We start from the raw sequence: 17,482 nt of genomic DNA on the forward strand, positions 1-17,482 counted from the left end.
TCGCCAAATTCCCAGTGTACACCCTTGTGCTCTCCCAAGTCTACCTCCCTGGCTCCCTCTCAGCCCCACCTCCATCTCCTAATCCCTCCGTCTCCACAGTAACCCCCGTACTCCCCTCTCCCTCAATACTATCTCCCTAGCCCCACCTCCATCTCCCAATCCCTGTCTCCACAGTAACACCCCCCCCCCCCGTACTCCCCCACCCCCTCATACCCACACCCTCCCATCTTCAGTCCCTCCTGAATCTCTCTCTCTTTCCAATGTCCCTCTCCTGCTCTCCCTACCTTGCCTCTCATTACTCCCTCCATCCTCCACACTCCCTCCCACACACTCACTCTCCTGTTCTGAAGGGGTACGTGAACCTAGGTGCTACCCTGCAGACCCTAACCGTTTCTACGGTGATACATACACTCAACAGTTTATAAATATGGAACCTTGTTTCTCTTTTAGGAGAAATGAACAAAACATTTGACAGGACGGATGTAAATCTGTTTGTTTTCAGCAGCTCAGACTCCGGTCCCTGAAGAAACCCTCAGCTGCCTGACCTTCCCGGAAGGTCACCGTCAGGGAGTTTGCCGTGACATCAGTCACCGTGACGTTACCAAGGGGAATGGAAGGCTGCCAGCCAATGGGAATAGAGCCAGTCATCCGGATGGGAGAGGCGGAGCCTGCAGATAGGAGGGAAAAGAGAGGCAGAAGATAAAATCTCACTCATTCAGCCAATCAGTGTCAGACTCTCCCAGCTCCAGGGAGCTCCGCCAAACACCCAACCCCAACCCAACCCACCTCAACACCCACCTAACCCAAACCTCACCCTACCAACACCCAACTCCAACTCAACCCACCCCACCTCAACATCCACCTAACCCAAACCTCACCCTACCAACACCCAACTCCAACTCAACCCAACCCACCTCAACACCCACCTAACCCAAACCTCACCCTACCAACACCCAACCCCAACCCAACCCACCCCACCCCACCTCAACATCCACCTAACCCAAACCTCACCCTACCAACACCCACCCCCAACCCAACCCAACTGCATCCAACCCCCACCTCAACTCCCTCCTTCAAATGCATCACCCCAACCCAAACCTCACCAATCCCCATCCCACATCACCAATCCCCACCCCAAGACACAGCAGTCCCCTTCTCCCCAGGATTGGACACTGCAGTGTGGGATGAAGAGATAAGGGGAAGAGGGAAAAAGGAATAGGAAGAGGTAGAAAGAGGAAGAGTTTTGTTTCCATTCCAGGACGTCACAGGCTCGGCCAGCATTTGTTGCCCATCCTAACTGGGGAGGGTGGTTAAGAGTCATTCACATTGCTGTGGATCTGGAGTCCCATGTAGACCAGACCTTCCTTAAAGGTCATTAGTAAACCAACAATCAATTCAAGGTTATCATCAGGTTCTTAATTCCAGATTTTTATGGAATTCAAATTGCACCATCTGCGGTGGGAGGATTTGAACCCGGGTCCCTGGAACATTACCTAGGACTCTAGATTAACAATCGAGTGATTATACCACCAGGCCACCAGCTCGCCATGCGAGGGAAAGACATGAGAGTGACCAAGGGTGGGAGAAAGCGGCGAGGAGAGGGGCAGGAGAGAGAGGGGTCTAAAGGGAAGAGTGTGTGTGTGTGTGTGTGTGTGTGTGTGTGTGTGTGTGTGTGTGAGAGAGAGAAAATGGGAGAGGTAATGTGAGAAGGGGAATAATAGGGGGAGGCTCATCCCCTCAAGACACTGAGGAGAACTTCCTGAGGTTTAACCAGGACCAAAGGCCTCACTGATTGGCAATAACATGAAACAGAAAGCTCAAATAGAGGGGAGGGGCGGGAGGGTGACCGACTTTCAGTACAGGGCAGACGTTTCAGAGAGAGAGAAGCTGCATTTACACGGCACCTTTAATAACAGGAAGCCAGCGACCAGAGGCGAACCCAGCGAGGGGTTTGTGCCTCACAGTCTGTCACTCACCTTCGTTTACCTCGGGACAGCTCTCACTCTGCAATTCATCCTCAAACTCCGAATCCACGTACTTTTCACTCAGCGCCCTGCCGGTCTCGTCCTCAGACCACTCACTCATCCCATGCCTCTCCGTGATCTCACTGGGTTCTTCAGTAGAGCCGGGCTTGGCCAGTTTGAAAAACTTGTGCTTCCGGCTGAGGGAGAACTGGATCCGTTTGCCGTTTTCCCCGTGTTCCCGCTGACCCAGACTTGACACCGAAGTCCCGTCAAACTGTCTGGACAAGGAGAGGCGCAGCTCCCCCTTTTCTTTCAGCTTGGCCGCACTCCGCAAATCCATCCCATAAATCCGCTGGCAACAAACAACAAAAATCAAACCCAACGCTTTGATGCATCTTGGCCCTTCGCAGTTTCAATGTTTAGTGCTAGGAGGACAAGAGGGTATCAGTTTAAGGTTAGAGGGGAAAGAATAAAGGGGAACCTGAGGAGCAACCTTTTTACACAGAGGGTGGTACGCATATGGAATGAGCTGCCAACAGAAGTGGCTGAGGCGGGAACATTAACAACATTTAAAAGGCATTTGGACAAATACATAAGGATTAGAAAGATATGGGCTGAAAATGTGTTGCTGGAAAAGCGCAGCAGGTCAGGCAGCATCCAAGGAGCAGGAGAGTCGACGTTTCGGGCATAAGCCCTTCTTCAGGAAGAAGGGCTTATGCCCGAAACGTCGAACTTCCTGTTCCTTGGATGCTGCCTGACCTGCTGCGCTTTTCCAGCAACATATTTTCAGCTCTGATCTCTCGCATCTGCAGTCCTCACTTTCTCCTTAGAAAGATATGGGCCAAGTGCAGGTAAATGGAGTTAGTGTGGACGGACATTTTGGTTGGCATGGACCAGGTTAGTCTCCGAAGGGTCAGTCTCCGAGTTATAGGTCGCTATGACTGTAACTTACTGCTGAGGCCAAGGGAGATGTCAGTGGCTAAACCCAGTCAACAAACACTTTCATTTATGTAGCACCTTCCAGCACCTCAGGATGCCCCAGAGTGTTTTATGGCCAATAAAGTTTAGAACCTCATCTTACGTAGGGAATGAAACAGGAAATCAGCGCACAGCAAGCTGCCACAAATGCCCAATGTGACACCGACCAGGTGACCTGATCATTCTTAGAAATAGGGGAGGCGATGGTCAAATAGGATTATCGTTAATCTAGAGACTCAGGGAATGTTCTGGGGACCTGGGTTTGAGTCCCTCCATGGCAGACAGTGGAATTGTGTTCAGTAAAAATCTGGAATTAAGAATCTAATCATGACCATGAGTTGATTGTCAGAAAAACCCCATCTGGGTCACGAATGTCCTTTAGGGAAGGAAACTGCCATCTTTACCTGGTCTGACCTACATGTGACTCCAGGCCCACTGCAATGCGCTTGATTCTGAATGGTTCTCTGGGCAATAAGGGACGTGGAATAAATGCTGGTCCAGCCAGCAACATCCTCATCCAGTGTATGAATTTTTTAAAAACTGAAGATTTAAACAAGAGAAGGCTGCTCGGCCCCTTGAGCCTTTTCTGGTATTTACTTAGATCGTGGTGTGCTCGGTACCTTTATAGTTCTGCAAACGTGAAACATCCTGATCAAATTAAAATCTTTAATTCTTGGTTTAAACATTTTCAATAGACTCACCCTCTCCACTCCCACCAGCCACAATGAGCAGTATTTCTTTGGGAGGGATGGGGGTGGTAGAGAAGAAACTATAAAATGCCTACCATGTGGAAACATGCCATGCAGTCTATCTGAAGAGCATCCCACCCAGCCCCACCTCCCTACCCTATCTCTGTATTTCCCATGGCTAACCCACACAGCTTTGAACTGCAAGAAGGAAACAGGAGCACCCAGAGGAAATCCACACAGACAGAACGTGCAAACGCCACACTGGCAGTCACCTGAGGGTCCCTGGCATCGTGAGGTAGCAGTGCTAACCACTGAGCCACCATCTGCCCAGTTCTGCATTGCCACAGCTCTGCGTGAGGAAGCAATTCCTGGTGTCACCTCTCAGTTTTAAGTTATATTTGATCATCACAACTGCATCCTCATTAAGTCTGTAGCTTAGAGAGAACGTAAGGCCCCTAGACTGTGCAACTGAGGGCAGTTAGGGGTCAACCACACGTGACAGTGTTTCTTTCTTTGTTCTTCCATGGGATGCTGGTGTCACTGGCTGGGCCAGTTCTTGTCTCCCATCCCTAATTGCCCCCTTGAACTGAATGGCTTATTTGGGCCATCTCAAAGGGCAGTTTTACGATGGGTCTGGAGTCACATGTAGGCCAGACCAGGTCTAGGGACAGCAGATTACTCTCCCTGAAGGACAATGGTGAATGAATGAGATTGGGTTTTGACAGTGGTAGTTTCACCATTACCAAATTATAATTGGGGGTGGCTCAGTGGCTACCTCTGCCACCTTACAGCATCAGGGTGCCAGGTTCGATTCCAGCCTTGGGTAAACTGTCTGTGTAGAGTTTGCACATTCTCCCCGTGTCTGTGAGAGTTTCCTCTGGGTGCTCTGGTTTCCTCCCACAATCGAAAGATGTGCAGGTTAGGGTGGCTTGGCCATGCTAAACTACCTGAAGTGTCCATGGATGTGCAGTTGGGTTAGCCATGGGAAGTGCAGGGGTTACAGGGTTAGGATAGGTGGGGGAGTCTGGGTGGGATGCTCTTCAGAGGATTACTCTGGACTCGATGGACCAAATGGCCTGCTTCCACACTGCAGGGACTCTGTGATTCTAATTATTTGTATATAATTTAGATCCAATAATCAATTCGACCAGCTGCAATGGCGGAAGTGGGATTTGACCCCATGAACCCAGACCATCAGTTCATCAACATTACCAATCCAATGGTATTACTATTATGTCACAATTTCCCCAGAGACGGTGGGGCACATTAGGCATCCTGTCCTCACCCAACACCCAAGGAAACCAACAGTGCCCCCTGTCCACAGCCCAGGAGGGACCAAGACTCCATGAACAGCTAGCTCAGGCTTGGCCTTTTGCCCCTCTCTGGTCTGTGGGAATCAGTGCGTGTGAGGGGCTGTACCTACAAGGTGGTGGTGGAGAGGCTAGCCCCGCGTTTACTGAGCCACAGGGGAGGATGAACTGGATGGATATTTATTTGCGGGTCAAGACTATTCACCACCCAGACACCAGCCTTTACCTGCAGTAGGTACCTCTTCGGCTTTGGGCCTCGTTTCCTGTATCCTTGTGCCCGGTCTCTCTGCTCCCTGCAGGGGTAAGTGCCAAGTGTGAAAACAGGGTCAAGTTTAACAGAAGAAACCAGAAAAAAAATCACAGGTAACCGTAGTAATGGGCCTACTAGCACAGCGGCTACCTTCAGCCTGTGGTTTCAGTGTGAATCTCCTGTGAGTAAGCAAAGTAAATAGTCAACTGATAAATTCCTGAGGCCAGGAAATTGTTTGAGTTTTAACCTTTTCTTTGGAAAATCATTTTCTGGGATGTGAGCCTCACTGGCAAGAGGCTGGAATTGATGGCCATCCCTTCGCACTGAGCAGGTAACTCATCACCTTCAACCAGTGCCACAAGACCGTAAGGCATTGGAGCAGAATTAGGCCATTCAGCCCATCGAGTCTGCTACACCATCCAATGAGATCATGATTGATCTGATAATCCTGAAATCCAATTTCCTTCCATGAACCTCAGATCTTTTACCTTTAACTTAGAGTTGTCATACAAGGAGGAACTTCCTAGACTATTTCAAAGCGAAAATAACTAAAGGGATTAACTGAAGGGACCAAGGAACAAGGAACTGAAGGGGGAGACCGGGATTAGGGAACTGGGTTCAATGATCAACGATGATCATATTGAATGGTGGAGCAGGCCTGAGGGGCTGAATGGCCTGCTCCTATCTTCGATGTTTCTAACCACACATGGTTGCATCTAGGTCCAGAGCCGCTAACTGTAGCTTCCCTCCTCTTACGAAGGGACATAAATGAATCCATTGGATTGTTATGACAATCCCAAAGCTTCTCATCACTTTCATTGATCCAGCATTTTGTTTCCCAATTTTCCAATCCTTAAGGTAAACTTGTATTTAAGTTAGTAGTTAGGAAGGCAAATACAATGATGGTATTTATTTTTAAGAGGACTTGAATATAAAAACAGGGATATACTTCTGAGGCTCTATAAAGCTCTTGTCAGACCACATTTGGAGTATTGTGCACAGGTTAGGGCCCCATATCTTCAGAAGGAGCATGTTCAGAGGTGATTTACGAGAATATGCCAGGAATGAAAAGCTTAACATATGAGGAACGTTTGAGGACTCTGGGTCTAGACTCAGAGTTTTGAAGGGATGAGAGGGATCTACTTGAAATATACAAAATACTGAATGGCCTGGACAGAGTAGGTGTTGGGAAGATGTTTCCATTGGTAGGAGAAACCAGGACCTGAGGGCATAGCCTTAGAGTAAAGGGAGAGCCCTTTGGAACAGACATAAGGTAAAAAATGAGGTCTGCAGATGCTGGAGATCACAGCTGAAAATGTGTTGCTGGTCAAAGCACAGCAGGCCAGGCAGCATCTCAGGAATAGGGAATTCGACATTTCGAGCATAAGCCCTTCATCAGGAATCACATAAGGTGAAGCTTCTTCAGCTAGAGTGGTGAATCAATGAAATTCATTACCACAGAAGACTGTGGAGGCCAGATCATTGAGTATATTTAAGACTGAGATAGATGGGTTGTTAAGTGTTAAGGGGATCAAGGGTTATGGGGAGAATGGAGTTGAGAAATTTATCAGCCTTGATTGCATGGCGAAGCAGACTCGATGGGCTGAATGGCCTAATTTCTGCTCAGATATGTTATGTTATGTTATTCCCAAACTGCCCAGACTGGGACGTGAACTCACATTCTCTGGACTATTAGTTCAGTAACATCATTTGGTGGAACAGCTGTAATCACTGTCCAGCCTTAGTGCCTGAGATTGACCATTAATCTTCATGGAGTAGGAGCACACTCAGGCGATGAGAGACACTTCCCCCTCACCAAGGTTCACTGTTGATTTTGATTCAGCTTTTCCTGGTACTTTATCGACTCTGAACCAAGGACAACCAGATTTTAAAATTCAATTTCAGAAGCTGACACTGAGGGACGATGAGTCAAGGGGGATCAATACTTCACAGCACCTGACTTTACAAACGTTTAACCCTGTAACAAAAAAAAACTCACGACAGACCTGTGTTGGGCACACTACTACTCACAGGGCAGCTTCATACACACATGTCTAACACCCTGTCAAACACACACACACTGCTACACAGATCCAACAGCCCAAGGGCTGCAGGGCATATACAGAGGATTGCATTGTGTACGCACAGGTTGCTGGGTGGACACGCAGGGTTCCAGGGCCTATACGCGGGGGTCCCAGGGCCTATACGTGGGGGTCCCAGGGCCTATTCGCAGGGGTCCCAGGGCCTATATGAGGGGTCTCCAGGGCATATGCACAGGGCAGCATAACATCTTCTTACTTTTCCTCATAAGCCATGACGAGACGGGGATCCAGTATGTGATCTTCCGGTTCCCATGTACTGTATCTGAAACAGAGGCAAAGGCAGAGTTTACGCGACACACTCACTCACCGGATTCCCACTGGCAAGTCCTCAGCAAGTGCAGCAATCTTTGTTTGTCTTGTTTTTTACAAAAAGACTTGCATCTCTGGAGAGCTTCTCACCACCTCAGAACATCCCAAATTACCCAACAGCCAATGAAGTGCTTTCTGAAGTGGGCAGTCACTGCTGGAACAGCTGCCTGTCTGTACACAGCTAGATTCCACAAGCAGCAACTCAACGTGACTAGGGAAATCATTTTAGTGACGTTGGCTGCAAACAAATATTGGCACCAGATTGTTTAGGAGGGATTGGTGAAGGAGAGAAAAGAGAGAGAGAAAGAGATAACTTGACCCCTGCTGTTCCTCAAAATACAGGACGTTCTGCTATAACATAACACTTGTGTTCCTCTATGACCATGCACTATAGAAAACCACACCGTTGGGGATCGCTATAGAAAACCACACCGTTGGGGATCACTATGTAAAACCACACCGTTGGGGATCGCTATAGAAAACCACACCATTGGGGATCGCTATAGAAAACCACACCGTTGGGGATCACTATAGAAAACCACACCGTTGGGGATCGCTATAGAAAACCACACCGTTGGGGATCGCTATAGAAAACCACACCGTTGGGGATCGCTATAGAAAACCACACCGTTGGGGATCACTATGTAAAACCACACCATTGGGGATCGCTATAGAAAACCACACCGTTGGGGATCACTATAGAAAACCACACCGTTGGGGATCACTATAGAAAACCACACCGTTGGGGATCACTATAGAAAACCACACCGTTGGGGATCACTATAGAAAACCACACCGTTGGGGATCGCTATAGAAAACCACACCGTTGGGGATCGCTATAGAAAACCACACCATTGAGGATCGCTATAGAAAACCACACCGTTGGGGATCACTATAGAAAACCACACCGTTGGGGATCGCTATAGAAAACCACACCGTTGGGGATCGCTATAGAAAACCACACCATTGGGGATCGCTATAGAAAACCAACCGTTGGGGATCGTTATAGAAAACCACACCGTTGGGGATCACTATAGAACACCACACCGTTGGGGATCACTATAGAAAACCACACCGTTGGGGATCACTATAGAAAACCACACCGTTGGGGATCACTATAGAAAACCACACCGTTGGGGATCACTATCGAAAACCACACCGTTGGGGATCGCTATAGAAAACCACACCATTGGGGATCACTATAGAAAACCACACCGTTGGGGATCACTATAGAAAACCACACCGTTGGGGATCACTATAGAAAACCACACCGTTGGGGATCGCTATAGAAAACCACACCATTAGGGATCACTATAGAAAACCACACCATTGGGGATCACTATAGAAAACCACACCGTTGGGGATCACTATAGAAAACCACACCGTTGGGGATCACTGTAGAAAACCACACCGTTGGGGATCGCTATAGAAAACCACACCATTGGGGATCGCTATAGAAAACCACACCGTTGGGGATCGCTATAGAAAACCACACCGTTGGGGATCGCTATAGAAAACCACACCGTTGGGGGTCACTGTAGAAAACCACACCGTTGGGGATCGCTATAGAAAACCACACCGTTGGGGATCGCTATAGAAAACCACACCGTTGGGGGTCACTGTAGAAAACCACACCGTTGGGGATCACTATAGAAAACCACACCATTGGGGATCGCTATAGAAAACCACACCGTTGGGGATCGCTATAGAAAACCACACCGTTGGGGATCGCTATAGAAAACCACACCGTTGGGGATCACTATAGAAAACCACACCATTGGGGATCACTATAGAAAACCACACCGTTGGGGATCACTGTAGAAAACCACACCGTTGGGGATCGCTATAGAAAACCACACCGTTGGGGATCACTATAGAAAACCACACTATTGGGGATCGCTATAGAAAACCACACCGTTGGGGATCACTATAGAAAACCACACCATTGGGGATCACTATAGAAAACCACACCGTTGGGGATCACTATAGAAAACCACACCATTGGGGATCACTATAGAAAACCACACCATTGGGGATCGCTATAGAAAACCACACCATTGGGGATCGCTATAGAAAACCACACCGTTGGGGATCACTATAGAAAACCACACCGTTGGGGATCACTATAGAAAACCACACCATTGGGGATCACTATAGAAAACCACACCATTGGGGATCGCTATAGAAAACCACACCATTGGGGATCGCTATAGAAAACCACACCATTGGGGATCACTATAGAAAACCACACCACTGGGTATCACTGTAGAAAACCACACCACTGGGTATCACTGTAGAAAACCACACCATTAGGGATTGCTACAGAAAATTGTTAAGGACATTCAGTAGAAAATTTGCATTATCTAAACAACGACCACAATCCGTCAATTGCGTTATAACCAATTCACGCTGATGAAACGCTCATTATAACAGAACGACCTGTACTGGACTATCCACATGCACCAAGGAGGATCAATCAGGAGATCTCTATTCAAGTAGAGTCTGTGTCTCTGGGTGAAACTCAACATGAAGACAACAGTCCGCACTTCATGACAGTAACCCATGACCACTCAGTGCACACGTTTATGTTCAGAATCTAAAATTAGTGGAGAGATTAACAGCTGATTCTGTTGAAAAGGAGGTTTAATTTTATTGCGTGCAGTCACATGTGACTAATCCAAATCATGAATATTACTTGTGTAGGTTTAATGTTTTTCTCGCTGATTCAAGCGTTCCATACTATTTTGTAATGAAGAAGAATTAAATGGGTCCGTGCCCAATCAGGGGAGACTCAGTGTCACAGACATTAAAGTGTTAATGGAGCCTGCAGACCATGGCAATGATTGGTCAGTCACTGACTCACACGCACTCACTTGGACATGCTCAATAACAGAGCCAACACTTCCCCTTCCCCCATTTGGCTGCAAAAATACTGCAGAACGAGAGAAACCAACAGAATACATCACGTGATTAACTCAAGCACCAGAGCAAGCCGTTCCTTCACTCTCAGACACATGCACACAAATACACATACACAAATACACGTACACACACACACAGACACATAGGCATACACACAGACACGTACACGGTCACACAGGCATGTACACACACAAAGACATATACACACATGGATACACAGACTCGTACGTAGACAGATGCAAATACACACATACACACAGACATGCACATGCATGCACAAATACACAGATGGAAAGACACATACACAGCCACAAAACACAGACATGTACACCTACACACACAGACAGACGGACAGACATGTAAATTCACACGAAATTGCAGAAAACAGATACATACAGAGTCACATACAGAGTCAAAAAATATGCAGAGAAATGTATGGGCAATAATTTTGGAGATCAATGTCACTGGGAGCTGCATCTAATAACGAGGAGGATGAGAGCTAGTCCTTTGCTACAGTGAAGCTAAGGATTGAAGTGGTGCCCCAAGCCTTCCCATTCCAGTCTCAGCACTGACCCTCCGACAGTGCCCACTCCCTCAGCACTGACCCTTCGACAGTGCAGTGCTCCCTCAGCACTGACCCTCTGACAGTGCGGCACTCCCTCAGCACTGACCCACTGACAGTGCGGCGCTCCCTCAGCACTGACCCTCCGACAGTGCATCTCAGCACTGACCCTCCGACAGTGCGGCGCTCCCTCAGCACTGACAGAGTCAAAGAAATGTACAGAGAAACATACTGTACACATGTAAATACATACAGCCAGCGACATAAGCGTGCACTCACACAATCCCACACACAGCGAAACAGACACAAGGAGACCCAATCTCTCTCTTGTACACAACAGAGACAGAAAGGAAAATTGAAATTGTTGTGCTTAGCTGTCAAGTGTCCCAAATTTATAACAACGACAGTTGTTCACAAATACATCACTGGCCTGTGACATCCTGAGGATGTGGAAGGTGCTACCAAAAGAAAAGATCTTCCTTTTTCTCTCAGAATTTCCTCAAACCACCTATTGCCTTCATTATCACTTGCCACTCAACCCAATGATATGTCTGCTCTGTAGCAGCTGCTATGACACTGTAATGGGATCACCTTTGGGCACCATAGAGTCATAGAGATGTACAGCATGGAAACAGACTCTTCGGTCCAACCCGTCCATGCCGACCATATCCTCAGCTCCAAGTGTCCGAACCTAATACTCCTCACCATTATACACAGCTCCCAGAAACATCCATCCCTGAAATTATTTCCTAAAGAAGTTGTAGATGTCTTGCTAATCCCTAGTTTCCCTTGAGAAGGTGGGAGTGAGCTGTCTTCTTGAACCATTGCAGTCCACCTGATTGACCCACAATGTCCTCAGGGATGGAATTCCAGGATTTTGACCCAGCGACACTGAAGGAACGGTGATATATTTCCAAGTCAGGGTGGTGAGTGGTTTGGAGGGGAACTTGGAGGGGTGTTCCCATGTATCTGCTGCCTTCATCCTTCTAGATGGACATGATCGTGTGTTTGGAAGGTGCTGTTAGCAGTGGATCTGCACACAGGTAGATCACCAGGCCAGGAGATCACTATACTGGTAGATCACTACACTGGCAGATCACCATGCCAGTAGATTGCCACTCCAATAAATCACTGGTGGATCACAACACTAGTAGATCACTGTGCTGGTAGATCACTGCATTGGCAGTTACTGTGCCAACAGATTGCTGCACCAGTAGATCACCACGCTAGGGTGCTAGGTAAATATAAACTGTTGTAAAGCAGCAGTCCTCATGGTATAACAACAACCTGCAGAATCCCCATTTTGCTATAATAAAGGGTCATCAATCTATGAGGAGCAAGGGCTTAGGGGCTCAGCTCCATCAACATGTATAAACAACCCCAACAGAGGCATGGGATTGAGGGTGATTTAGCAGTTGGATCAGAAAATGGCTAGCTGAAAGAAGACAGAGGGTGGTGGTTGACAGGAAATGTTTATCCTGGAGTTCAGTTGCTCATGGTGTACCACAAGGATCTGTTTTGGCACACTGCTGTTTATAATTTTTATAAACGTCCTGGATGAGGGTGTAGAAGGATGGGTTAGTAAATTTGCAGATGATACTAAGGTCAGTGGAGTTGTGGACAGTGCAGAAGGATGTTGTAGGTTACAGAAAGACATGGACAAGCTGCAGAGCTGGGCTGAGAGGTGGCAAATGGAGTTTAATGTGGAAAAGTGTGAGGTGATTGACTTTGGAAAGAGCAACAGGAATAAAGAGTACTGGGCTGATGATAAGATTCTTGGTAGTGTAGATGAGCACAGAGATCTCGGTGTCCATGTGCATGGATATCTGAAAGTTGCCACCGGATTGATAGGGTTGTTAAGAAGGCATACAGTGTCTTAGCTTTTATTAGTACAGGGATTGAGTTTCGGAGCCATGAGGTCATGCTGCAGCTGTACAAAGCTCTGGTGTGACTGCACTTGGAGTATTGTGTACAGTTCTGGTCACCATGGGCGGCACGGTGGCACAGTGGTTAGCACTGCTGCCTCACAGCACCAGAGACCCGGGCTCTATTCCCTTAGGCGACTGTCTGTGTGGAGTTTGCACGTTCTTCCCGTGTCTGCATGGGTTTCCTCCCACAATACAAAGATGTGCGGGTCAGGTGAATTGGCCATGCTAAGTTGCCCGTAGTGTTAGGTAAGGAGTAAATGTAGGGGTATGGGTGGGTTGCGCTTCGGCGGGTCGGTGTGGACTTGTTGGGCTGTAGGGCCTGTTTCCACACTGTAAGTAATCTAATCTAATCTAATTATAAGAAGGATGTGGAAGCTTCAGAAAGGATTCAGATGAGAGTTACGAGGACGTTGCCTGGTATGAAAGGAAGGTCTTATGAGGAATGGCTGAGGGACTTGAGACTGTTTTCATTAGAGAGAAGGCGGCCGAGAGGTGTCTTAATTGAGACATATAAGATAATCAGAGGGTTGGATAGGGTGGACAGTGAGAGCCTTTTTCCTCAGATGGTGATGACTACCCCAAGGGGGCATAAGTTTAAATTGAGGGGTGATAGGTATGGGACAGATGTCAGAGGTAGTTTTTTTACTCAGAGAGTAGTAGGGGCATGGAACGCACTTCCTGCAACAGTAGTAAACTCACCAGGTTTGGTGGCATTTAAATGGACGAGAATGGAATAGTGGAGGTGAGATGGGCTTCAGATTGGTTTCACAGGTCAACACAACATCAAGGGCCGAAGGGCCTGTACTGCGCTGTAATGTTCTATGTCTGATAACAGAACCAACTGGGATGGGGATTCATGGATGAGTAGAGGAGCTGGGACAAGGTGCAGAGAGAAGATCAGGACAGAACACTGGCGATCGGTTACTTACTTTGGGGGCCATCCTTTCCACTTCACAAAATATTCCACTCTACCCTGTCAATCAAACAGAAAACAAAGTGTCATCAGGTGGGCACAGTACACAGCACAGCTCATACACACAGAGTGCACACACGGAGTACGTGCACACCCACACGGAGCGTGCTCACACCCAGAGACCTAACCAGCACACACACTATCACTACAGCCTGTAGCAGACGTCCTTCACCCACATTCACCATGTGTTTCACAGAAAGACAGCCTCCAGCCAGCTGGCCACAGTCCACACAGTTACCTCCCTCAAAGACATGATGTTGTGTAACTGAGTCAGGAGACTTCGTACTGATCACAGGCCAGATTGTTAAATGGAGGAATATTAAACTGGTACGATCCTGGAAAGAAACGTGGCACATGCACACTCTACCTAACCCCGTGCTGTCCCTGTCCCTGGGAGTGTTTGATGTGGGACAGTGTAGAGGGAGCTTTACTCTGGATCTAACCCTGTGCTGTCTCTGTCCCTGGGAGTGTTTGATGAGGGACAGTGTAGAGGGAGCTTTACTCTGGATCTAACCCTGTCAACCCAATCTTGGCTGTGTTTCTAATAATATTATTAATTTAGACTGTTTATGCTGTTCACATGTCTGAAGGAAATCAGGGAGTTTGGAAATTAAGATTGTTTTAATTCTGTCAGAGATGTGGGTGTCACAGGCAAAGACAGGATTTTCTGCCCATTTCTAGTTGCCCTTGAACTGTGCGCCTTGAGACCATTTGAAAGGGGAGCGAGGAGTTAACCACAGTGCTATGGGGATGGAGTCACACGTAGAGCAGACCAGGATCGATGGCAGATTTCCAATCCTAAAGCATATTAGTGAACAGGATTTCTTTGACAGCAATCAATGATAGATTTGTGTTCACCATCATTGAAACTTGGCGTTATATTCCAGACTTTATAACTGGATCGACATTCACATGTCACCACCGAAATGTGAACCCACGTCCTCAGAGAATTAGCCCACAATCCTCAAGATTACCAGCGCAGTAACATGAGCACTTCAACACCAACTCCAAGACAGCATGGTGTTCCCTCAGCACTGACCCTCCGACAGTGCGGCGCTCCCTCAGTACTGACCCACTGACAGTGCGGTGCTCCCTCAGTACTGACCCTCCGACAGTGCAGCGCTCCCTCAGCACTGACGCACTGACAGTGCAGCGCTCCCTCAGCACTGACGCACTGACAGTGCGGCGCTCCCTCAGCACTGACCCACTGACAGTGTGTCACTCCCTCAGCACTGACCCTCCGACAGTGCGGCACTCCCTCAGCACTGACCCACTGACAGTGTGTCACTCCCTCAGCACTGACCCTCCGACGGGGGAGGGCAGCATGACAGGAACACTTTCATGTAAAGCTCCCTCTACACTGTCCCTCATCAAACACTCCTAGGACAGAGACAGCACAGGGTTAGATACAAAGTAAAGCTAACTCTACACTGTCCCCCATCAAACACTCCCAGGACAGAGACAGCATGGGGTGATATATAAAGCTCCTTCTTATCATAGAGATCTGGTTTTGAATTGTGTACTGTCTGACAGTGACATCAGGTACAGCTACTGCCAGTTGTTTTGCTGTCAGCCTGTGGATACCTGTCAGGTGAGAATTTAACCACAGGGACCTTGTCAGGGGAAATAAGCACTCCCTGAGGCTGTGAGTCACCAGAATTCACTCAGATCAGAAATCCACCCAGGAAAAGTAGCCTCTCGCCCCAACACCACACGCTAAGGCAGTCTGTGAGTTCCCCACACTTACACCATCTCACTCTGCCTTCTGGATCCTGGTGTGGGGGGGGGAAGGGGGGGACGGGGAGCATTGGGAGCTCAGATTGTTGGGTGCGAGCAGATTTAATATCTCCAGCTCCTACTGCACAGGCACAGCTGCTGACAGGTCTAGGACCATCCCAGTTTTACTAACATTCAGCTCTCCATCTCCCAGAAGGTCATGGAATGCGATCCCTAATCAGTACAGCCTCCCTGTACAAATCCTCAACCTGGATACAGGATGGGGTGGGGGGACGGTCTATAGGAGAAAGACAATTCTCTCTGAAGTGTGTCCGCACACACAATCCCAGCAGGAGTCTCTCTCTCTAATCCAGCCCCCTGTGCATCTCTGACAGTTTCCTTGATCATTCAGGGCTGTGAGATTTCAGAGCAGCCAGGAAGCAGCTTTAAGCACAAACTGAAATAAACAACGCCACGAAGTGCTGGAGAAACTCAGCAGGTCTGCCAGCATCTGCAGAGAGGGAACGTTTTGAGTCGGATAAGACTTCTTCAGAACTAAAGAACGCTTCGTGGTACAAACAATCCTGAAGATTCTTGGAATAAACATGACCAAAGCTTAGTAATAATGTGTAACAGTGATCTCATCCTACCTCCGTTTGTACATTGCGTTTCTTTCCCTGTCTGTACCCCATGTACTATGATTGTTATTAACTGTCCAGTAATTTCTCGTTTACTGATTAGATTTAGGTCACAAGCCTGCTTTCTTGTTACCGACATCTCCTTATAAAATTGCAAGTTACTTCTTACAAGAAACAATTAATTGATTATGTTTCGAATAAACACTGAACAACTCAAATCCCCGCCGGACTCTGCCCTTTTACAGATAAGTACAAAAGCTTTGCAACTTCCAAGAGCTGCCTCACTGACTGAGCAATTTTAAACTCCCTCAACGCTCACAACCTCATCCTCTCAGTCCATCCTCAGGAAAGAATTTTAACACTTTGTAATTATTCCAGTTCAAATAGCCCTCTCCCTTCCCTCTGTAGCTGGACAATGCATGAATTTTTGTCTTGCATTATTTATGTAATTCATCGTTTAATTATTGAGTTTAACACAGCAGCACTCTCCCTCCTGCTCTACATCTCTTCCGGAGCTTCTGCACCATCTGACGGCGTGTGGCCAGTTTTGAAAGCAGTCATTTATTTTATTATTGGGGAAGGGGGTTGGGGGGGGTTTATTAATTGCCTTCAGTGCTTTTGGAAGTTGTTAAGGCTAGAGGTGTTTTGTATTTGTCGCGGGATTACCTTTCTGATGCGCTTCTTGCTGATATTCTCCACGGCAAACACTTGCTCTCCTATTGCAGATAGCTCCATACAGGCAGACTCACAGCTTTCTTCCTACGCAACATTTTCACCAGCGCGTCCCCGACACACACACTCTCTCTCTCTCCCTGTGAGTTCACCCGTGCACGCGCACAGCCATACGTGCTCCCCATCCCGTGCACGAGCGCCCCCATTGCACAGGAACGCGCCCCGGTCCCTCAACATAAAGTCATTCTCACTCGTTCACACAGAACTTTCCAAGTGAATAAAAACACGGGGGTGGGAGCTCAGCCTTTCACAGGTTCACCCCCACCTTATGCAGCACTTTAAGATTAAAGTGAAATTGCAGCAACACTCTTATAGCAGGAGGCCATTCATCCAGAGGGACTAGGAGCAGGGGGAGTTATTCAGTCTCCCCCATCCCCCCACCTCCCCCAGTTATTAGGATCATGGCTGA

The 17,482-nt window shown here is 47.8% G+C and overlaps 1 protein-coding gene across 1 annotated transcript; it reads right to left on the bottom strand.

Annotated features, from left to right (window-relative positions):
- Positions 1-224: 224 nt before the first annotated feature.
- On the bottom strand, positions 225-17,179 carry LOC132831408 (chromobox protein homolog 7-like). The gene is made up of 6 exons (XM_060849537.1): positions 17,008-17,179; positions 13,944-13,987; positions 7,490-7,555; positions 5,168-5,234; positions 1,977-2,316; positions 225-668 (listed from the first exon to the last, which is right to left on the bottom strand). The coding sequence occupies exons 1-6, from the start codon at positions 17,074-17,076 to the stop codon at positions 499-501; spliced, it is 756 nt and encodes a 251-aa protein (XP_060705520.1). The 5' UTR covers positions 17,077-17,179; the 3' UTR covers positions 225-498.
- Positions 17,180-17,482: the final 303 nt, after the last annotated feature.

Source organism: Hemiscyllium ocellatum, chromosome 33 (genome assembly GCF_020745735.1).
Source record: "Hemiscyllium ocellatum isolate sHemOce1 chromosome 33, sHemOce1.pat.X.cur, whole genome shotgun sequence".
NCBI lineage: Eukaryota > Metazoa > Chordata > Chondrichthyes > Orectolobiformes > Hemiscylliidae > Hemiscyllium > Hemiscyllium ocellatum.